This window comes from Salmo salar, chromosome ssa09 (assembly GCF_905237065.1).
Source record: "Salmo salar chromosome ssa09, Ssal_v3.1, whole genome shotgun sequence".
NCBI classification, from domain to species: Eukaryota; Metazoa; Chordata; class Actinopteri; order Salmoniformes; family Salmonidae; genus Salmo; species Salmo salar.
Genome location: NC_059450.1, coordinates 86567390 through 86590051, shown reverse-complemented (window position 1 = coordinate 86590051; position 22662 = coordinate 86567390). Strand labels below are relative to the sequence as shown.

The 22662-nt window shown below is 46.3% G+C and overlaps 1 protein-coding gene across 7 annotated transcripts in view; it reads left to right on the top strand.

Moving 5' to 3' along the window:
* Nucleotides 1-2503: 2503 nt before the first annotated feature.
* The window catches only part of LOC100380730 (UDP-N-acetylglucosamine--peptide N-acetylglucosaminyltransferase 110 kDa subunit), a 33644-nt gene continuing 13485 nt past the window's right edge, over nucleotides 2504-22662 (top strand). Inside the window, exons 1-16 of one of the 7 annotated variants that reach the window (XM_014213163.2) lie at nucleotides 2504-2904; nucleotides 5111-5261; nucleotides 5746-5989; nucleotides 6261-6329; nucleotides 11108-11224; nucleotides 12072-12151; nucleotides 12686-12896; nucleotides 13707-13847; nucleotides 15029-15129; nucleotides 15273-15426; nucleotides 15669-15770; nucleotides 16030-16227; nucleotides 16710-16868; nucleotides 18144-18233; nucleotides 18396-18521; nucleotides 22420-22590. In XM_014213163.2, the coding sequence (XP_014068638.1) occupies nucleotides 2868-2904; nucleotides 5111-5261; nucleotides 5746-5989; nucleotides 6261-6329; nucleotides 11108-11224; nucleotides 12072-12151; nucleotides 12686-12896; nucleotides 13707-13847; nucleotides 15029-15129; nucleotides 15273-15426; nucleotides 15669-15770; nucleotides 16030-16227; nucleotides 16710-16868; nucleotides 18144-18233; nucleotides 18396-18521; nucleotides 22420-22590 (2151 nt within the window). In that variant the 5' untranslated portion in view covers nucleotides 2504-2867. Of the gene's footprint in view, nucleotides 2905-5077; nucleotides 5262-5745; nucleotides 5990-6260; nucleotides 6330-9471; nucleotides 9715-11107; nucleotides 11225-12071; nucleotides 12152-12685; nucleotides 12897-13706; nucleotides 13848-15028; nucleotides 15130-15272; nucleotides 15427-15668; nucleotides 15771-16029; nucleotides 16228-16709; nucleotides 16869-18143; nucleotides 18234-18395; nucleotides 18522-22419; nucleotides 22591-22662 lie in introns of those variants that run through there. The other 6 variants (XM_014213160.2, XM_014213161.2, XM_014213159.2 and 3 more) reach the window with 6 other exon arrangements.

Below are 22662 nucleotides of genomic sequence, written 5' to 3'. Positions count from 1 at the left end.
CAGTAATGGGGCCTGAACAAAGATAAAACATGTGAGATAGAATCGCTGCAGACACTGCCCATTACCCATGACATCATTCCCCTTCCCTGGCCCTAGCTGCGTAAGGCGATCGTCAACCGGCACAGCAGAGCCGAGTGGAAAGAGAGAGATGGAGGGAGGGGAATGGAATGAAAAAAGGGGGGACGAACACACAAGCTGGATGCGGCTGTGCATGCTCTGAGCACACAGAGAGGACTAGAGATGACCCGACATGGTCAATGATGTCAGCCTTGTTCCCATAGATGGGCTCTGGAAAACAAGAGCGGTGCAGAGTGTCGCCTTTTCAACATCCTCAGGCAGGGCAGAACGTAGAATGGGAAGTTAATGACTCTCATATAAGGTCTCAACATCCTTTAGGGTCTCTTTAGACATGTCAATCAGCTGGAGAGGCTTGGGAGAAGGGGGTGGTAGGGGTTAGGGAGGAGGAGAAGGGGTGAAAATGTTTGGGGTCTGTTCTGTTCCCAGACCCCAGTTTTTCATTTACATGGTAAAGAGCAAGGATCCTGGCTTTTTATTGACATGGTAAAGAGCTGGAGAGTGGGGATACAGGAAAGGGCACAGGTTGAAGAGAGAGAAATATAAATAGAGAGCGAGTGGAGAGAAAGAGGAGAGCGAGAGTGGAGAGAAAGAGGAGAGCGAGAGTGGAGAGAAAGGGAGAAAGAGAGGAGAAAAAGAGAGGAGAGAGAGAGATAGTGGAGAGAAAGAGAGGAGAGAAAGAGCTTGCACACCAGAGATTCCATGTTACAGGCCCCTCATGTAACTGTTAAGTATTTACAAAAGTTATAGCCTTGTTAAACTGGTTACATTTGTGAGTAACAGTGTTGGAAAAAGTACCCAATTGTCGTACTTGAGTAAAATAAAGATACCTTAATAGAAAATGAAGTAAAAGTGAAAGTCACCCAGTAAAATACTACTTCAGTAAAAGTCAAAAAGTATTTGGTTTTAAATATACTTAAGTATCAAAAGTAAATGTAATTGCTAAAATATACTTAAGTACCAAAAATGTAAGTATAAATCATTTAAAATTCCTTATATTAAGCAAATCTTTTAAATTTACGGATAGCCAGGGGCACACGCCAACATCCAGACACAATTTACAAAGAATTTGTGTTAAGTGAGTCCGCCAGATCAGATGCAATCGTGATGACCAGTGATGTTCTATTGATTAGTGTGTGAATTTGACCATTTTCCTGTCCTGCTAAGCATAACAACTACTTTTGAGTGTCAAGAAAAATGTATGGAGTAAAAAGTACATAATTGTCTTCAGGAATGTAGTGAAGTAAAAGTAGTCAAAATTATAAATAGTAAAGTACAGATACCCCCCAAAAAACACTTAAGTAGTGCTTTAAAGTATTTTTGCTTAAGTATGTTACACCATTGGTGAGTAACATGTATTCACATGTCAATTTCGCCACAAATACAGAGTTAAAAGTTCAACATGACATGGTTATGCATGAATGGTTATACATAGAATGGATATGCATAGCTGTGTGTAATTGGATAAAAATAATAAACATGTACGGTATAATAATAATAGGCTGTGCATGACAATCTTGCAGAGCGTTTACATCAGGGGTGTCAATCTCATTCCATGGAGGGCCTATGGTGTCTCCAGGTTTTTGATTTTGCCTTTTAATTAAGCCCAAGACAACCAGGTGTGGGGAGTTCCTTACCAATTCATCAATTAAGTAAAAGGAAGGCAGCGAAAACCGCACACTCGGCCTCCGGTGGAATGAGTTTGACACCTGTGCTTTACATTATTGACATTTCCGTACAATAATGAAATAATAATGAAATAAAACAACAATGAATCAAAAGGTATGTGGCGACTGCCACCTGTTGGTCGTGGTCAAAAAATTAAGTGCCTAAAGTCGGTGGCGCTCACCTTGCCAAAGTGTGCATTATCACCGCACATTACCTACTACTTAAGTGTACTTGGACACAATTCTCAGAGGGGGTATAGGAAAAGTATGAATATGCATCAATCGTTTCATCATGTTGCAACGAGAAAGAGGTCAACCACTGGTGTGAACAGCTATGCCCCCAGCCCCTACACCGACACGTTTAAATTACTTCTAGTTAGCCAACAAACACATGTAATTTTTCTGTCTTTCAATCAATGTCATAACAACTCAGTCTCTCCATCTGCTAACTGCCTTGGTTTCTCTTCACAACCCTGAAATGAAAGTCATCTTTCAGAACGTTCTCTTGGCCTTCCATTTGCCGCAGTGCACATGATGCGTCACACAAAAACATCACTGCGATGGTGTATCCATCCGCGCTAAAATGATCTACTAAATGTTTGCATATGCTCTTTTTTAAACGTTAGATTTGTGCTCTTTGAATAATGAATGAATATTTCATATGTCATCAAAATGTTAATAAATGACGCTCATTTTCTGTACAGTTTGTGTATTTATTATTTTCATTGGTTCTATTTTCTGTCAAAACATGTGTCCCTGGCTGAGGCTCATTCGCCATTTTGTGTCTCGAGAGTCGCTTTGTTGAGGACGAAGCAGCACTTCATGATTGCGAATTTGAAGGAATAATTATTTGAGTCCCGTAGCAGTACGTTGATTGTTAGCAGTTAGACGTATATATTACAAGGACAGTAACTCGCTTAGGAGCTAGCCAACTGTTGAATAGAGTGGCTTTCTTCTTGACTAGCTAGCATTGATTCTGGCTAGCATAGCTAGGCAAACAGCTTTAGTTAGCAACAGCTCAAGAAACGTCGACCAATCGACGCATATAATTAAACGTTTCTCTTAATTTGATATTATCAAACCACAACACTGACGACCACCGTGCAAGACTCGAAGACCGAGGAGATGGCGAGCTCCGTGGGAAACGTGGCTGACAGCACAGGTAGAGCTCTCGTTAGTTAACTAACGCTGTTAACATGACGAGTCTGCTAACATCTTGCAGAACCATTTTTTTTAAAACTTTATGCCAGCGTGTAACTAATCCAAATGTTGCGCCAACTTCATTTATGTAACTTAGCAAGGTGTGGCTATGTTGCGATTTGTTGTGTAAATACACAAAATGGATCATGTAGGTAGGTGAACCCGCCAGCCATGATTCCCGAAGGTTATTGTATTAGCTAGCTTGACCATAATCTCGCAAAACGTAATTTTGTTATCTTCCCCAACGTTTGATACAATCCAATTTAGCTAGGTAACGTAGATAATTGACACTGCATTGACTATATTTTGTCTGTAGACCGTTTAGTTTTCCCTTGACATTTTAGGCATCAATCTAATTTTAGCTAGACTAGCTAACGTTAGATGTTGATGGGGGTTGTTTTTGTCCGCCAACTAGCGTTCATTTGGAAACAATCACCTTACATTTCATCTAGCTATGTACGTTACTTTGGTCCATTTTAATTTAATCGCACAACATTGCGTTTTTCATAATATTTCGTGTCAGACAGTTCTAACTAGCCAATGTTGATACTTTTCATAATGAAGCTGATGCCTAGCTAACGTTAGTTAAAATCCTAATTCACTATTTTTCTAAAGCTCTTGACTGTTATATAGCTAACAGCAGCTAATCATTTAGCTAGTTAGCTACACTATATATACAAAAGTGTGGACTCCTTCAAATTAGAGGATTCGACTATTTCAGCCACACCCATTGACAAGTGTAAAATCGAGCGCACAGCCATGCAATCTCCGTAGACAAACATTGGCAGTAGAATGGCCTTACTGAAGAGCTCAGTGACTTTCAATGTGGCGCTGTCATAGGATGCCACCATTCCAACAAGTCAGTTTCAAATTTCTGTCCAACTAGAGCCAGTCAACTGTAAGTGTTATTGTGAAGTGGAAGTCTAGGACCAACAACGGCTCAGCCACGAAGTGGTAGGCCACACAAGCTCACAGAACGGGACCGCTGAAGCGTATAGAGTGGAAAAATTGTCTGTCGTCTGTTGCAACACTCACTACCGAGTACCAAACTGCCTCTGGAAGCAACATCAGCACAAGAACTGTTTGTCGGGAGCTTTATGAAATGGGTTTCCATGGCCGAGCAGCCTAAGATCACCATGCGCAATGCCAAGCATTGGCTGGAGAGGTGTAAAGCTCGCCGCCATTGGACTCTGGAGCAGTGGAAACATTTTCTCTGTAGTGATGAATCACGCTTCACCATCTTGCAATCTGACAGACGGGTCTAGGTTTGACGGATGCCAGTAGAACGCTACCAGCCCGAATGCATAGTGCCAACTGTAAAGTTTGGTGGAGGAGGAATAATGGTCTGGGGCAGTTTTTCATGGTTCGGGCTACGTTTCGGTGAAGGGAAATCTTAACGCTACAGCATACAATGACATTCTAGACGATTCTGTGCATTGTACTTTGTGGCAACAGTTTGGGGAAGGCCCTTTCCTGTTTCAACATGACACGGCCCCCGTGCACAAAGCAAGGTCCATACATAAATGGTTTGAGATCGGTGTTCAGGAACTTGACTGGCCACCACAGAACCCTGACCTCAACCCCATTGAACACCTTTGGGATGATTAGATCACCGACTGCGAGCCCAACATCAGTGCCCACCTCACTAATGCTTTTGTGGCTGAATGTGGCAGCAATGTTCCAACATCTAGTGGAGGCTGTGAAGGGGGGGGGGGACCAACTCCATATTAATCCTGGTTATTTTGGAATGAGATGTTTGACGAGCAGGTGTCTACGTACTTTTGGTCATGTAGTGTATCTTTCAAAGGAAGAATACCTGCTGCTATTTTCAAGGATGGTTGACTTCTTGGCTTATATAACAGTAGCTATCTGACCTATAGCCACACATTTGTCTCTAAAACGTGACTAATACCCTGTGATTGACAGTCCATTGCTACACAGCAATTTATATTAAACTATTGATTGATCTACTTCAACGGCGCAATTATTTAGCACCTAAGGGCATTTTATAAATGGTCTGATTTTGATTTCTCCAGTACTTTATCTTGTTTATTATTTTGTCTCTGTCCTCATGTTCTTCCATCTCTAACGTGTTGTTTCCCCCCTCCTCGGGTTGTTGGGTGTTGGTGATACAGAACCGACAAAACAACGTATGCTTTCCTTCCAAGGGTTGGCCGAGCTGGCGCACCGGGAGTACCAGTCGGGTGACTTTGAGGCTGCCGAGCGCCACTGTATGCAGCTGTGGAGGCAGGAGCCCGACAACACGGGCGTGCTGCTGTTGCTCTCCTCCATCCACTTCCAGTGTCGCAGGCTCGACAGGTGAGGTGGGCAGGTTGGCCTGGTCTGGAGAGAATACTGGGCCTGTGACTGGCTGTAGCTGCAGCACTCTGGCTGCTACAGGTCATGTTACTACTACACATCTGTGGTGTTGAGGAGTAAGGAATGGCTGGCTGTGCAGCTGGTCTGTCGGTAATCTTCCTGGATCTCTAAAATTACTCTTACAGGGGGTGGTGGCAGTTTTCGCTTCTCACAGGTGATCCAGCTGTTGGCTTGGATTTGACTGTTTTTCTCTGGTGTTTTGGCTTGTTGCTCTTACTATGTACAAAAAGCACAAGGAAGTGATTTTGAATGAAACTTATGTTTAACCCCCCCCAACACACACACACACACACAACCATTTAGTCGTCCCACTAGCTCACAACACACCAGCTAGTGTGACCAAAGTACCAGTACTGGACCACACACCACCACATCTCTCCAGTACTGTCTACCAGCCTCGTGACCACCACCTCCGTCCCTCCAGATCTGCCCACTTCAGCACCTTGGCCATCAAGCAGAATTCTATGCTGGCTGAGGCCTACTCCAACCTGGGCAACGTTTACAAGGAGCGCGGCCAGTTGCAGGAGGCTATAGAGCACTACCGCCATGCGCTGCGGCTGAAACCAGACTTCATCGATGGGTACATCAACCTGGCAGCAGCCCTGGTGGCAGCGGGGGACATGGAGGGAGCCGTCCAGGCCTATGTATCAGCCCTACAGTACAACCCTGTGAGTAGACCTTGGACCCAGTTCGTGTACCTCATAAGGTAGCAGCCCAGCACAAAACCCAATGTTTTGGTGTTCTGCCAGACCTTGACTCTGAACATGTCTTGCACCCTCAAACTACCCCAATCTGACATCAAATGTTATTGGTCACATACACATATTTAGCAGATGTTAATGTGGGTGTAGATCTCAAATGATAGATCTGAAATAACATGTTAGTCAGTCTAGTAGAGCGTTTCTGGTTTGGAGCTCTAATCTGTTTCCTGTCCCTCAGGATCTGTACTGTGTCCGCAGCGACCTGGGGAACTTGCTCAAAGCCCTGGGGCGTTTGGAAGAGGCTAAGGTATGTTCCAGGGGCTTGACACCTGCACAGCTTTTTGCTTATCTTTCTTTTGTTTGAAAATTTACTTTGTACTTTGATTTCTTTGTAGATGTTTTGTTTGTCAGTTCTATTCCTCGCCCCCTTTGAGCCAGTGCTCTTTGCCCTCACTCTACTCATTCACTTGAGTGTGATTTTTCTGTACCTGATGCCATCTCAGGCAGACCCCCCTGGGTGGGCCCTATCCTACCACTCCAGTACACCCTGGGCCTGGGCGGGCCCTACCCCAGCACACCCTGGGCAGGCCCCACCCCAGTACACCCTGGGCGGGCCCTATCCCACCACCCCAGTACACCCTGGGCGGGCCCTATCCCACCACCCCAGTACACCCTGGCTCTGGGCGGGCCCTATCCCACCACCCCAGTACACCCTGGGCGGGCCCTATCCCACCACCCCAGTACACCCTGGGCGGGCCCTACCCCAGTACACCCTGGGCGGGCCCTACCCCAGTACACCCTGGGCGGGCCCTACCCCAGTACACCCTGGGCGGGCCCTACCCCAGTACACCCTGGGCGGGCCCTACCCCAGTACACCCTGGGCGGGCCCTACCCCAGTACACCCTGGCTCTGGGCGGGCCCTACCCCACCACCCCAGTACACCCTGGTCCGGGCCCTACCCCACCACCCCAGTACACCCTGGTCCGGGCCCTACCCCAGTACACCCTGGTCCGGGCCCTACCCCAGTACACCCTGGCTCTGGGCGGGCCCTACCCCAGTACACCCTGGCTCTGGGCGGGCCCTACCCCAGTACACCCTGGCTCTGGGCGGGCCCTACCCCAGTACACCCTGGCTCTGGGCGGGCCCTACCCCACAACCCCAGTACACCCTGGGCAGGCCCTACCCCAGTACACCCTGGCTCTGGGCGGGCCCTACCCCACCACACCCTGGGCGGGCCCTACCCCAGTACACCCTGGGCGGGCCCTACCCCACAACCCCAGTACACCCTGGGCAGGCCCTACCCCAGTACACCCTGGCTCTGGGCGGGCCCTACCCCACCACCCCAGTACACCCTGGTCCGGGCCCTACCCCAGTACACCCTGGTCCGGGCCCTACCCCAGTACACCCTGGTCCGGGCCCTACCCCAGTACACCCTGGTCCGGGCCCTACCCCAGTACACCCTGGTCCGGGCCCTACCCCAGTACACCCTGGTCCGGGCCCTACCCCAGTACACCCTGGTCCGGGCCCTACCCCAGTACACCCTGGTGCGGGCCCTACCCCAGTACACCCTGGTGCGGGCCCTACCCCAGTACACCCTGGTGCGGGCCCTACCCCAGTACACCCTGGTGCGGGCCCTACCCCAGTACACCCTGGTGCGGGCCCTACCCCAGTACACCCTGGTGCGGGCCCTACCCCAGTACACCCTGGCTCTTATGAGGCTTCTTTTTTTTTTTATAAGGGGGGGGAAAATTCTCTAGATCCCCAACCCATTAAACCCTCCTTTTTTTCCCCCCTGTAAGTGACTTTTCAGACCGCTTTATACTTTATTCCTTTTGAGCCTAGCTCGAATAGAGGCTTCTCCATTCTCTCTCCACTCCCAACACCCACACACAACTCCCCTGCTTCCTCTCACAATGCTCTGACCTCTCAACCTCAGGTCATTTCCCCTCCCCTCACAGGAAGAAAGGCTGGGCTTTTCAAATTGCTAGCAATAATGAGGGTTCTGATATGGATTTTTTTTCCCTTCCCATTAAAAACTCCTGAAATGATTAAAAACAAAGGTGGTTTTGGAAGGATAATGCTGGCTCGGTCTTGGAAGTATAAATGAACTGATGAAGCTAGTTCTCTGCAATGCAAAAGATAAGATGGCCTCTAACCAAACCACATTACTCCAATTATTTAGCAACAAATGGACAACTCCACCACTCAACCCAGTTTTCCCACTACTCCCTACCCATGCAGATTTGCTAGTCTTGTATTTTATGGAGTGCCCTCTGACCCTGTTATTCCCTCTTTACCTCCTCTAAGCCATGCAAACATTGGCTCTTTTTTAGTGATATCTCTCTTCATCTCCCTGATACGATATCTATACCTTCCCTGGGTTGGGTGAAAGCTGGAGCTGTGGAGTTGACATCTTGCTAGGTGACCTGGTGCCAGGCCATCTTATTTGGTGCCAGAAGGGGGAGGAGCTCCAGGGAGCTGCCAGGCCAGCCCCCCCTGCGCTGTTGCTCCTCCCCCCCGCGCGCTCGCTAGGTCCGGTGGAGTGTGGCGCTAAGAGCTGCCTTCCTGACACCCCAGCTACACCCCAATCAGAGGCTCCACACACCCCCCCCCATCTGATCAGAAACAGCCAATGCTGTCACTAGTGCCAACTGGACCCTACTGGTCATCTTATCTGACTGTCCCTGCTGTCTTAAAGAGTGGGTGAATAGAATAGTCAGGACTGTACCACGTTTTTATACCCTATCACACACACACCCCTCCTTACAAGAGCCCGTAGTACGGTCCGATGCTGCGTCAGGCAGACAGCTCACAATCTGCACTCCGCCGCCCGCGTTCAGTTGGCTGGGTTAGAGAGAAACCCTCTTTATTTCAGAGCTACCTATGGAGGCTTCTAGATGTCCAAACATTACACAACCAAGGCTTTTCTCACTCCCCATTGGCCAGGATTCAAGCACAACAGGACAAAGAAAAAGCCAAGCATTAAATAAAAAAAAAGAACCTTGTTGAAGGAAAGCGTATGCTATGACATATTATTCCCAAAGAAATGTCATCAGTTCATTTGATGAAGATCAAGCTAGTTATCCTCCCTCTTTTCTCCTAGCTTGGCCATACTATTAATATTAGTGATTGATAACACACATTTTATTGAAGCCTTTCTCCCCTCGTGCCACCCCCCCCACCCCCCCGAAACATCACCTTTTTTTTATTTTCTTGGAAAATAAACATGAATGTAAACAGAGCAGGTTGTCTTCATTTTGTTGTGCTGTTTATTTTTTGGGATGTTTTATTTAATTTCCATATGAGAGGAAAAAATAATGTATTGTTTGCCAACTTTTACTAACGCTCTTGTTTTATTTTGTCTCTTGGGTTTTTTTCCACAACTGATGATGTTATTTAGAAGGTTGTTTCAGGTGGGTGATGACATTACTCCTGCTACCGTACCCTAGGTGCCCTGGCTGAAACACGGATCACTAGGGCAGCATCAGTCCTCAACCACCAGCTGCTGAGGCTGCCGCCCGCCCCTCTGACAAAGTCCAAACAATGTGGTAACGGGTTTGTAAACTGCCAGCAAAAGAAAAAACCACGCACTACTACTACTACTACGTCATGCCTCTGTCTTGTGGCTTCCTCTGAAGAGCAGAGAAACAAAACAAGAAAAGAACAGTAAAACAAACAAAATGAGAAGTACAGTAAGCATTCCTTTAAATACCTTAAATTACCATGACAACAACGGCCAAAACCTATATCAGTAAATTCAAAAAAATATACCAAACATGGAAGCAATTAGCGGGAAAATATTAAGTAAAGAAAAAGTAAGAACCATCTAACTCTTATTTGTTGGTTGCATTTTTTTCCTGTTGATTTGAGTTTTTTTCCTTCTTGGTTTTGTAGTTGCAGCGCTCTGCCGGTGATGCAGACTGCGCTGTGAGTGTGCAGTAACGCAGGGGCTGCGCAGCGAACAAACCTTCCACGGCCAAAAAGGCCTCAGGCTCAAGCGATGCTTCCTTCCCCCCCCCTCCCCCCCGGCCTGCTGGGTACAGACCCTCCTCCCGACGCCCTCAATCAGCCTGGCACCCAGCGTACCTCCAACAGGACACAATTTGTCTCTCTAAAACAACTCCTCTATTTCCCCATTGCCCTGCGGAACAGTCCCTGGGCTCTGGTGGTAGATCAACTCTTCTATCCTCCTCTTAGGGCGTCAGACACTTGGCCATCTTGATGCCCCTAAACTTCAAATTCCACTTCTCTGTATTCCCCCTCTTATCTAACCAGCCGCTTGGCTGCGGTCTCAATGACCTCTAACCCCAACCCTCTCCCCTGCCGCACGTTGGTTCTGAAAGGCATTGTGGGTACAGAGTGTGGCAGTCTGGGTAAGCAGGGCGTCTCCCGGGAATCTGGGTCTGCAGCCGGACTGCAACGCGGCCGGGGTCAGCGAGCGCAGCGGCGGCAAACAACGACCATGTGTTGCTAAGCAGCAGCAGGGTCGGTGGCGTGCGGGGTGACTTTGGTTGTAGTTAGACACACACCTAGGACACGCCCGCCCACGTAGATTTTTGTGCGCACGCATTACAGGGACCTCCACCTGCACGCAGCACCCGCCATTCAAGGTTGTGAGATACCGCTAGTTAATATAGTCAGCTATCAAATAGACTGCAACTAACGAAGTTACTGGTTGTTTTATACATTTGAATATCATTTAGGTATTTTCCTTCACTCATATCAGCAGCTTAACGGCTGTACATTTACATAACCAAACAGAAGAAAAGTCTCGTAGTTCCTCGTGTTGTGAGAGAGGCTGATAACTGCAGAATGTCGGTCTGCGTGTGGGTGCTGGTTGGATCTGCGCAGCGTAGGAATAAGCAAGGCAGCTTAGCGCCGCAGATTTCAGCGCAGGCGAGCCCATGCTGCACACTCACTTTTTGCTTTAGTTGAGAACAGTCACTAATTCTGTTTCCTCTGCCTTTTTATTTTTTTGGGTTTTCTTCTCTCCTACCACTACTCTTCTACTCTTCCTCCCACTACTCTTCCTCCTCCCACTACTACTCTTCCTCTCCTCTGGTTTTGATTGTTAATCCATTGAAGGCGTGTTACCTGAAGGCTATTGAGACTCAGCCTAACTTTGCGGTGGCTTGGAGCAACCTAGGTTGTGTGTTCAACGCCCAGGGAGAGATATGGTTGGCCATACACCACTTTGAGAAGGTAAGACTTTTCTACACAGCCGATTATGTAAAAACAAAGGACAGACCAGGAGAGTCTGGTGTCACTGACTAATGATTCATGTCTGGGCAGAAACATTTTATAATTCACATACAATTAATGTCTGAGAACATTTTACATTTTAGTCATTTAGCAGACGCTCTTATCCAGAGCGACTTACAGTAGTGAACACATTTCATGCATTTCCCCCCCCCCTCCCCCGTACTGGTCCCCCGTGGGAATCGAACCCACAACCCTGGCGTTGCAAACACCATGCTCTACCAACTGAGCCACACAGGACCATTTTAAGTAGAGTACTGTGGACTGTTCTCAGGTGAACAAAAGAGAGGGCAGTGGTGGATATAGTCAATTAGAAAATCAATTTTGTTTAATTCAAGTTGCAACAGGAGCGGAGAGAATGTCTAACTTGGCCTTCGCAGGGAAGGTCCTTATCATAATTATACAGCACCAGAAAGCCAAGACCTTGTCGACTGCTAGCCACAGAATCAGTGTTCCACAGAATACAACAACAATCAGTCTCCTTGAAACTGCAGTCTGGCGTCAGTCCCTTTCAACAGATATGAGTAACGTCCAGCATTACATCTTGTGACCAACCTGTGTCATAAATGAGTGTCACAAATAGAACACTTAAAATCATGTGGATTACATAATGGGAAAACGTGTGTATATATATATGCTAAGCATTGTGTTAATCACTCTAAACTGAATAGGAACTTTATTCATCTTAAATATTTCCCATTACAACTGGTGTTTGGAGGAAATGTTTAACACACTTCTAATACAGTATGTCCTGTCTGTTTTGATGTATGTATTTATGGGTGTTTGTCAGGCTGTGACTCTGGATCCCAACTTCCTGGATGCCTACATCAACTTGGGCAACGTTCTGAAAGAGGCTCGCATCTTTGACAGGTCAGAGACTTTTCCCATGGTATAACTAGTTAGACCTGTGGGGGGGGGGGCAGCCCAAATCGAGTTGAATAGCCATGAGGGGGTATCTTGCCCAAGAGCCATGTTTCAGAAAAGCAGAGACTATTTCAGTTTTGGGAGTCCCGTTGGTATCAAGTGACTAGTAGAATGTTGGCATTTCCTCTTGGGTAACCTGAATTTGTTCGGAATAACATCAAGAGCCCAGGGCAGATAAACTGGAATTGTGGTAACTGCCAATCTGATGTTCAAAGTTGTCCGTTTGTAAGAAATGATAGCGAATACATTTAGAGAAAATAAAGTAGTAAATCATCTCAAAGTTGGCAAAACAGAGGCCATCCAGTACAGCGCCATCTTAACAAAGACACATTTTACTGCAGCTCAGTAGCACTAGTGCCACTCTTTACTCTCCTCTGCAGAGCAGTGGTGGGCTACCTCTGAGTCCTCAGCCTTTAGTAGTATTTGCCTTAATTGTTACCAGTAGTTTACCGACCCTTCTCTCTTCTTCCTACCATTCAGAGCGGTGGCTGGCTACCTGCGTGCCCTCAGCCTGAGCCCCAACCATGCCGTCGTCCACGGCAACCTGGCGTGCGTCTACTACGAGCAGGGTCTTATCGACCTGGCCATTGACACGTACCGCCGCGCCATCGAGCTGCAGCCCCACTTCCCTGACGCCTACTGTAACCTGGCCAACGCCCTCAAGGAGAAGGGCAATGTAAGGAAGAACACGGTGTGTGTGTGTGTGTGTTCCACACAGTGAGCGACTGCTCCGTTATTCTGCATCCCTACTCCCAGTTTGAGAGGCATGGCTTTCCCAGCAGGCCGCAGCAGTGCCTTGTGCATGCCATGTCTTCCTTGACCCAGTTTAGGAGATGATGGGGGGGGGTCAGAGATCAGACTGGGCGTGGTTAGATGGATATGCATGACACACTGGTCTTCATGATTGTTGTGAGGCCATCCCTTTCACCACTACTCTTGACAGATTATTTTGGGATGCTTAAATGTCCTCTGTTCAGCTACAAATAGATGTAGATTGATATGGGTTCCAGCTGTCTGTTTGCCATTGCTGTTGTCTATGTTCTGCCTCTGTTGGCCCTGTCTAGGCCTTGGTGTCTGTCTGTTGGGGTTTCCCTTTTCTGTTGGCCCTGTCTAGGCCTTGGTGTCTGTCTGTTGGGGTTTCCCTTTTCTGTTGGCCCTGTCTAGGCCTTGGTGTCTGTCTGTTGGGGTTTCCCTTTTCTGTTGGCCCTTTCTAGGCCTTGGTGTCTGTCTGTTGGGGTTTCCCTTTTCTGTTGGCCCTTTCTAGGCCTTGGTGTCTGTCTGTTGGGGTTTCCCTTTTCTGTTGGCCCTTTCTAGGCCTTGGTGTCTGTCTGTTGGGGTTTCCCTTTTCTGTTGGCCCTGTCTAGGCCTTGGTGTCTGTCTGTTGGGCTTTCCCTTTTCTGTTGGCCCTGTCTAGGCCTTGGTGTCTGTATGAAAATGTGACTGTTTGTGTGTGGGGTGTCTCTGGTTTAACCATGTGTGGTTTGAACCCCGTCTCTCCCAGGTATCCGAGGCTGAGGAGTGTTACAACACGGCTCTGCGGCTGTGTCCCACCCACGCAGACTCTCTCAACAACCTGGCCAACATCAAGAGGGAGCAGGGCAACATCGAGGACGCCGTCCAGCTCTACAGGAAAGCCCTGGAGGTGAGATGGTTAACTATATGGCAGAATGCTCATAGAAAGCATTGACAGTAGCATTAAAAAGTATTTTACCTGGCATGATGGGTTAAAGGAAGGCTGTTTATAAGCCCTTGTTTTTTTTCCCCCACAATCTTAATCACGTCAGCTCAGTGTTCTCTTTTTAAGGAAGTGTCATTTCATGAATCTGGTGGTGACTGAACCTTTTGGGGGGGGTTTATTTCCAGAGTTTGCAGCGGCCCACTAACCTGGCTAGTGTTCTGTTGTAGTATGTATTTTAACCTATAGGTGTCCACTCACTCTGCCCAGAGTTTGTGAAAACGTGCTTTGGTGATCATTTTGCCTCCTTATGTTATAACATACATTTTACCAAGACAAATATGATTTATTCATGTTCTCAATCGTTCAGTGGTGGTCTTTCTCTAACATACCATTTAACATGATATGTAAAGAGTTGGATTTCGTAACGTAATACATCCGATAATATGCACCGAGCTCTGACAGAGTGGTGCCGGTTTCTCGCCTCAACTTTTGAGGATTTTCCATTTGGCTCGTCGTCCAAGTTGTTTCCGCAGGTTGCAAAAAGACACGAGTGGCGTTAAATGCAAAAAGCTACATTTAGCGTGACACGAGCGGAGTTAAAGTAAAAAGCTTGGCATATGCTCAGAGCACCGTTGACATTTCACATCATATGCTTGTTTTTTTTTTTTTTAGACATCTTACTAAAATAAGAAAATATTACATGTCTCAATCGATATCATCTTGCCTCTATTGATTTCATGTCCTGCAGATTGGAGAAGGTGACGAGTTCAGCGGTGAGCTGTTAGGCTGTATTATGTCTACAATTAAGGCTACCCTATCTGACGCGACGCAATTTTCCAGATTTGTATTTTATTACTACTTTTTCTCTGGTCTCCATTGAGTTAGTCGTCCTGATTCTGGCCACCCTACAAGGGTGAACACTCCAATAACTTTTGAATGGATTATGGTAGAGACCTGATGTTTGGAACAATGGTTTTAATATGTTAATATTGTAGATAGAGGATTATCTTACCCAGTGGTCAAATTATGCACTTTTTGATTGGACACCCTATAACCTGTGTGTGTGGTGTTTGCAGCAGCCCACTCTAACCTGGCCAGTGTTCTGTTGTAATATGTATTTTAACGTGTGGTTGTGTTGTCTTCAGGTGTTTCCAGAGTTTGCTGCGGCCCACTCTAACCTGGCCAGTGTTCTGCAGCAGCAAGGGAAACTCCAGGAGGCCCTCATGCACTACAAGGAGGCCATCAGGTCCGTAGACAGACACCTCTCTCCGTCTCGCCCTCTCATCTCAATCAGTTGTGGTTTGACAATCGACAGAGACACAACTTTTAGGATGGTGTTTCAAGGTTCTAAATCTAGTTGATTTGTGTCCTACTGAATTGTTTCTGTAGAATCAGCCCTACGTTTGCTGATGCCTACTCCAACATGGGCAACACTCTGAAAGAGATGCAGGATGTCCAGGGAGCTCTACAGTGTTACACCAGAGCCATCCAGATCAACCCTGCCTTCGCTGACGCTCACTCTAACCTGGCCTCCATACACAAGGTGACTTTCATCTGCCATCTCTGTTCTAACCCCCAATTCTAAATCAACTCCTATCAAACCTACAGAAGTGCAGTGAAGTCTTGTAGGATTGGCATCACTCCTCTTCTGTCACTGATATTCCACAGGGCAAAATTGGTCTGCAATTAGTTTTTTAATGAATGGAAATATTAAAACACGTATTTATAAAGGAAGTTGTCCTATGATTCCATTATTGTAACGATATGTTATTGTCTCCCCCCCAGGACTCTGGTAACATCCCAGAAGCCATTGCTTCATACCGTACAGCCCTGAAACTGAAGCCTGACTTCCCTGATGCCTACTGCAACCTAGCACACTGCTTGCAGGTACACACACACACACACTAGTCTCCTATGTCAAGTTACTGCAGATACACTTGAGGCCAAATCCTGATTTGGGACTTAACTGTAACTTAAGTATAAGTCATGTATTGATGTGAGCCATTGCGAGAGTAAAACCAAGGAAGGCTCGAGTTACTGCTCTTTGATTTACATTTCTCTGATTTTCCGCTTCAGACTGCCTCACAAAACTTGTCACACAAACACACACCTCACCACTTCCACACCAGTCCTCTCCTCTCCCCAGATTGTGTGTGACTGGACAGACTATGATGAGCGTATGAAGAAGCTGGTGAGCATCGTGGCTGACCAGTTGGATAAGAACCGGCTGCCCTCGGTGCACCCCCACCACAGCATGCTGTACCCCCTCTCGCACGGCTTCCGCAAGGCCATCGCTGAGAGGCACGGCAACCTCTGTCTGGACAAGGTACAGGCCCTCATCAAAGCAAGTACAGTATTGACCTTTTATTCAGGTGAAAGTTGGGCTGGGATGTTTGCATGGTGAAGGGTAAACGGTAAGGTGGGACGTCTTGGAAGTTACCCGTCTGGCTCATTTTAAGGAAACTTATTAGGCCCGTAGTCTTCTATTTTGTTGAAAATAAACAGTAAAAGCAACCTTACATGGCAGAAGGTGGTTGGGTTGCTTGCAGGGTGAAGAGGTTGGTTGGATGGTCAGGTTCAGGCTAGTTGTAACTGCGTAATGGACGAGGGATCTGGTGAAAGGAGCTAGGGTTTATGGTGATTGTCTGACAGGCTATGATGTTCCAATGTCCGTACTAGCAATCATTCTATGTTGTATGCTAGAATAGAGCCTTGGACTATGTTTCAAATGGCACCCTTTTCATTACATAAAGTAGTAAGCTATATAGGGAATAGGAAGCCATTTGGGATGCATCCTGGTTAGCCTAACCCCCCGTCCCTCCACAGATCAATGCGCTCCACAAGCCGGCCTTTGAGTACCCCAAGGACCTGAAGGCCAGCGCGGGTCGTCTGAGGGTGGGATATGTCAGCTCTGACTTCGGGAACCACCCCACCTCCCACCTCATGCAGTCCATCCCCGGCATGCACAACTCTGACAAGTTTGAGGTGAGGGTTTCTTACTGTTGTGTGACATATTACCACTAGACTGGCAACAACCAATGATATAAAGTGAACTGATGTTTGCTTACTTGGATTCGATTTGTCATTTAAACCAATGTTTTTTGTTGTTGACGTAACTGAATAAATAATAGTTACATAAAAGTGAGGTCTTATAGTGACCAAACATTACTTGAAATGTGTTGGTCGTAACATGGTTGTAACATGGTTGGTGGGGGTTCTAACAGTTGGTTGTAACATGGTTGGTGGGGGTTCTAACAGTTGGTTGTAACATGGTTGGTGGGGGTTCTAACAGTTGGTTGTAACATGGTTGGTGGGGGTTCTAACAGTTGGTTGTAACATGGTTGGTGGGGGTTCTAACAGTTGGTTGTAACATGGTTGGTGGGGGTTCTAACAGTTGGTTGTAACATGGTTGGTGGGGGGTTCTAACAGTTGGTTGTAACATGGTTGGTGGGGGTTCTAACAGTTGGTTGTAACATGGTTGGTGGGGGTTCTAACAGTTGGTTGTAACATGGTTGGTGGGGGTTCTAACAGTTGGTTGTAACATGGTTGGTGGGGGGTTCTAACAGTTGGTTGTAACATGGTTGGTGGGGGTTCTAACAGTTGGTTGTAACATGGTTGGTGGGGGTTCTAACAGTTGGTTGTAACATGGTTGGTGGGGGGTTCTAACAGTTGGTTGTAACATGGTTGGTGGGGGTTCTAACAGTTGGTTGTAACATGGTTGGTGGGGGTTCTAACAGTTGGTTGTAACATGGTTGGTGGGGGTTCTAACAGTTGGTTGTAACATGGTTGGTGGGGGGTTCTAACAGTTGGTTGTAACATGGTTGGTGGGGGTTCTAACAGTTGGTTGTAACATGGTTGGTGGGGGTTCTAACAGTTGGTTGTAACATGGTTGGTGGGGGTTCTAACAGTTGGTTGTAACATGGTTGGTGGGGGTTCTAACAGTTGGTTGTAACATGGTTGGTGGGGGTTCTAACAGTTGGTTGTAACATGGTTGGTGGGGGTTCTAACAGTTGGTTGTAACATGGTTGGTGGGGGTTCTAACAGTTGGTTGTAACATGGTTGGTGGGGGTTCTAACAGTTGGTTGTAACATGGTTGGTGGGGGTTCTAACAGTTGGTTGTAACATGGTTGGTGGGGGTTCTAACAGTTGGTCGTAACATGGTTGGTGGGGGTTCTAACAGTTGGTTGTAACATGGTTGGTGGGGGTTCTAACAGTTGGTCGTAACATGGTTATAACATGGTTGGTGGTTTCTCTCGCCAGGTGTTCTGCTATGCACTGAGTCCAGATGACAACACCAACTTTAGGGTTAAAGTGGTGGCCGAGGCACATCACTTCACTGACCTGTCACAGGTGAGTTTACTCAGATTGAGAAGTGAATCTAAGTACTTTAGAAGTAGCTTCCCTTTCTGTCCTCTGAGCCACATTCAGCACTTCAGAGTAAAGATTGAAATCCTCTCCCTTCCCCCTCATGTCTCTCCTCCTGTCTCTCTCTCTACTCCTCCCCTCTGTCAGCTCCCGTGTAATGGTAAGGCAGCAGACAGGATCCATCAGGATGGACTCCACATCCTGGTCAATATGAACGGCTATACCAAAGGAGCCCGCAACGAGCTGTTTGCCCTGCGCCCTGCTCCCATCCAGGTGAGATAATCATTCTTTATTTAGCCATGTTCATTTCTATACTGAACAACAATAAACGCAACATGTGAAGTGTTTGTGCCATGTTTCATGAGCTGTATTTAATTGTTTTAAGGTTCCTTTTGCTATTTGATTTTGAATTATAAGACCCCGTGAAGTATAAAACAAATTGTATTTGGCCTTACTGCTATTTGACCATACAAACGCATTGAATAACAGATTCACTACATGGAACAACAGTCCCTCAAAAAATGAAGTTTGGTCTGAAGGGTTTGTCCTATATCTCAGCGATATAAAAAGGATCAGGCATTATATATTTTTTTACATATATTTAATGCCTTATATTTGGCGTTAAACAGTGTCTCACATGCATACATGCATGCATGCATGCATGCATGCATGCATGCATGCACACATAGTAAATGACCGAAAGTATGTGGACACCTGCTTGTCGAACATCTCATTCCAAAATAATGGTCATTAATATGGAATTAATCTCCCCTTTGCTGCTATAACAGCCTCCTCTCTTCTGGGAAGCCATTCCACTAGATGTTGGATCATAGTTGTGGGGACTTGCGCGTGGCTGAATGGAAGCATTAGTGAGGTCGGGCACTGATGTTGTGGGATTAGGCCTGGCTCGCAGTCGGCATTCCAATTCATCCCAAAGGTGTTCGATGGGGTTGAGGTCAGGGCTCTGTGCAGGCCAGTCAAGTTCTTCACACCGATCTCAACAAACCATTTCTGTATGGACCTCGCATTGTGCACAGAGACATTGTCATGCTGAAACGGGAAAGGGCCTTCCCCAACTGTTGCCACAAAGTAGAAAGCACAGAATCGTCTAGAATGTCATTGTATGCTGTAGCGTTAAGATCTCCCTTCACTGGAACTAAGGGGCCTAGCCCGAACCATGAAAAACAGCCCCAGACCATTATTCCAACTTTAGTTGGCACTATGCATTGGGGCAGGTAGCGTTCTCCTGACATCTGCCAACCCCAGGTTCATCCGTCAGACTGCCAGATGGTGAAGCGTGATTCATCACTCTACAGACAGCGTTGACGCTGCTCCGGTGTCCAATTGCGGCGAGTTTTACACCACTCCAGCCGACGCTTGGCGTTGCGCGTGGTGATCTTAGGCCATGGAAACCAATTTCCCAACTAACAGTTCTTGTGCTGACGTTGCTTCCAGAGGCAATTTGGAAGTCGGTAGTGAGTGTCGCAACCGAGGACAGATGATTTTTATGCGCTACAGGCGCATGGTGTTCCCCTTCTGTGAGCTTGTGTGACCTATCGCTGCTGAGCCGTAGTTGCACCTAGACTTTTACACTTCAACATAACAGCACTTACAGTTGACTGGGGCAGCTCTAGCAGGGCAGAAATGTGACAAACTGACTTGTTGGGAAGGTGGCATCTGTGCCATGTTGAAAATCACTGAGCTCTTTAGTAAGGCCATTCTACTGCAAAGTTTCTCTATGGAGATTGCATGGCTGTGTGCTTGATTGTTTTTATTATTTATATATATAATAATCAAGCACACAAGTTTACATACACTCAATTAGTATTTGGTAGCATTGCCTTTAAATTGTTTAACTTGGGTCAAACGTTTTGGATAGCCTTCCACTAGCTTCCCACCATAAGTTGGGTGAATTTTGGCCCATTCCTCCTGACAGAGCTGGTGGAGTCAGGTTTGTAGGCCTCCTTGCTCGCACACACTTTTTCAGTTCTGCCCATACATTTTCTATAGGATTGAGGTCAGGGCTTTGTGATGGCCACTCCAATACCTTGACTTTGTTATCCTTAAGCCATTTTGCCACAACTTTGGAAGTATGCTTGGTGTTATTGTCTATTTGGAAGACACATTTGCGACCAAGCTTCAACTTCCTGACTGATTCCTTGAAATGTTGCTTCAATATATCCACATAATTTTTCATCCTCATGATGCCATCTATTTTGTGAAGTGCTCTAGTCCCTCCTGCAGCAAAGCACCCCCACAACATGATGCTGCCACCCCCATGCTTCACGGTTGGGATGGTGTTCCTCGGCTTACAAGCCTCCCCCTTTTTCCTCCAAACATAACGATGGTTATTATGGCCTAACAGTTCTATTTTTGTTTCATCAGACCAGAGGACATTCCTCCAAAAAGTACGATCTTTATCCCCATGTGCATTTGCAAACCGTAGTCTGGCTTTTTTATGGCGGTTTTGGAGCAGTGGCTTCTTCCTTGCTGAGTGGCCTTTCAGGTTATGTCAATGTAGGACTGTTTTACTGTGGATATAGATACTTTTGTACCTGTTTCCTCCAGCATCTTCACAGGGTCCTTTGCTGTTGTTCTGGGATTGATTTGCACTTTTCGCACCAAAGTACATTCATCTCTAGGAGACAGAACGTGTCTCCTTCCTGAGCGGTATGCCGACTGCGTGGTCCCATGGTGGTTATACTTGCGTACTATTGTACAGATGAACGTGGTACCTTCAGGCGTTTGGAAATCGCTCCCAAGGATGAATCAGACTTGTGGAGGTCTACAATTGTTTTTTTCTGAGGTCTTTGCTGATTTCTTTTGATTTTCCCATGATGTCAAGCAAAGAGGCACTGAGTTTGAAGGTAGGCCTTGAAGTACATCCACAGGTACACCGCTAATTAAGCTTCTAAAGCCATGACATTTTCTGGAATTTTCCAAGCTGTTTTAAAGGCACAGTCAGCTTAGTGTATGTAAACTTCTGACCCACTAGAATTGTGATATAGTGAAGTAATCTGTCTGTAAACAATTGTTGTTAAAATTACTTGTCATGCACAAAGTAGATGCCCTAACTGACTTGCCAAAACTATAGTTTGTTAAACAAGAAATTTGTGGAGTGGTTGAAAAACGAGTTTTAATGACTCTAACCTAAGTGTATGTAAACTTCAGATTTTAGCTGTATTTATACACCTGCCATCAACAGGTGTGGCTGAAATAGCCGAATCCACTAATTTGAAGGGGTGTCCACGCATTTTTGTGAGTTGTTCCCCCCTTTTCAGAACCCTTAATTCGTTGGGGCATGAACTGTACAAGATGTCAAATAAATTCCACAGGGGTTTTCGCCCATGTTGACTAAGACGTTTCCCACAGTTGTCAAGTTGGCTGGATGTCCTTGGGGGGATGGACCATTCTTGACTCACACAGGGAACTGTTGAGTGTGGAAAAAACCCAGCAGCATTGACGTTTTTGACATACTCAAACCGTTGTGCCTGCCATACCCCGTTCAAAGGCACATTCATCTTTTCTTTCCCATTCACCCTCTGAATGGCACACGCATACAATCCATGTCTCAAGGCTTTAAAATCCTTCTTAACCTGTCTCCTCCCCTTCATCTACACTGATTGAAGTGGATTTAACAAGTGATGTCAATAAGGGATCACAGCGTTGACCTGGTCAGTTTCTCATGGAAAGAGCAGGTGTTCACAATGTTTTGTACACTATGCTTTAATTGAAACAAAATAGGCCTAGAAGAAAAGCTAATATTTTAACACCTTTTCTTTTTTTTTTGCTCATGAAAAAGTAGTTCAAGAATATCTAACTGCATATTTCCATGAAACTGATTGAGATCAAATGATTGGCAGGCATTCAGTTTGGACATTTCATCGTTAACACATGAAGAATTATCATTTACGATTCACAGTGATGGCCTATTTGGAAGTTAGTTAAGCTTAACTTGGTGTTTTGAGGGTATTAAAAATATAACATTTTCTTGACAATATATTTGGGCGTAGGCCTATTCTACAATGATATTCAGTAGGCTACATCTGTCATTACACTTTGAAAATATTTTTTTATTTAAGTGCGCACCCTCACCAAAAAAAAGTCACTACACAACAGTCGGGTTATAATGTCCAAATAAAGTTCATTGTGCCAACTGTTCTCTCCTCAGTGTATGTGGCTGGGCTACCCAGGGACCAGCGGAGCTCCCTTCATGGACTACATTGTGTCAGACAAGGAGACGTCCCCCTTCGAGGTGGCAGAGCAGTACTCTGAGAAACTAGCCTACATGCCACACACCTTCTTCATTGGAGACCACGCTAACATGTTTCCCCACCTCAAGGTGAGATTCCTGTTTATCCAGTAAATAAAAGTTTGTGTGGCTTGATTTTGAGCGTTATGTTGCCAATGTGCA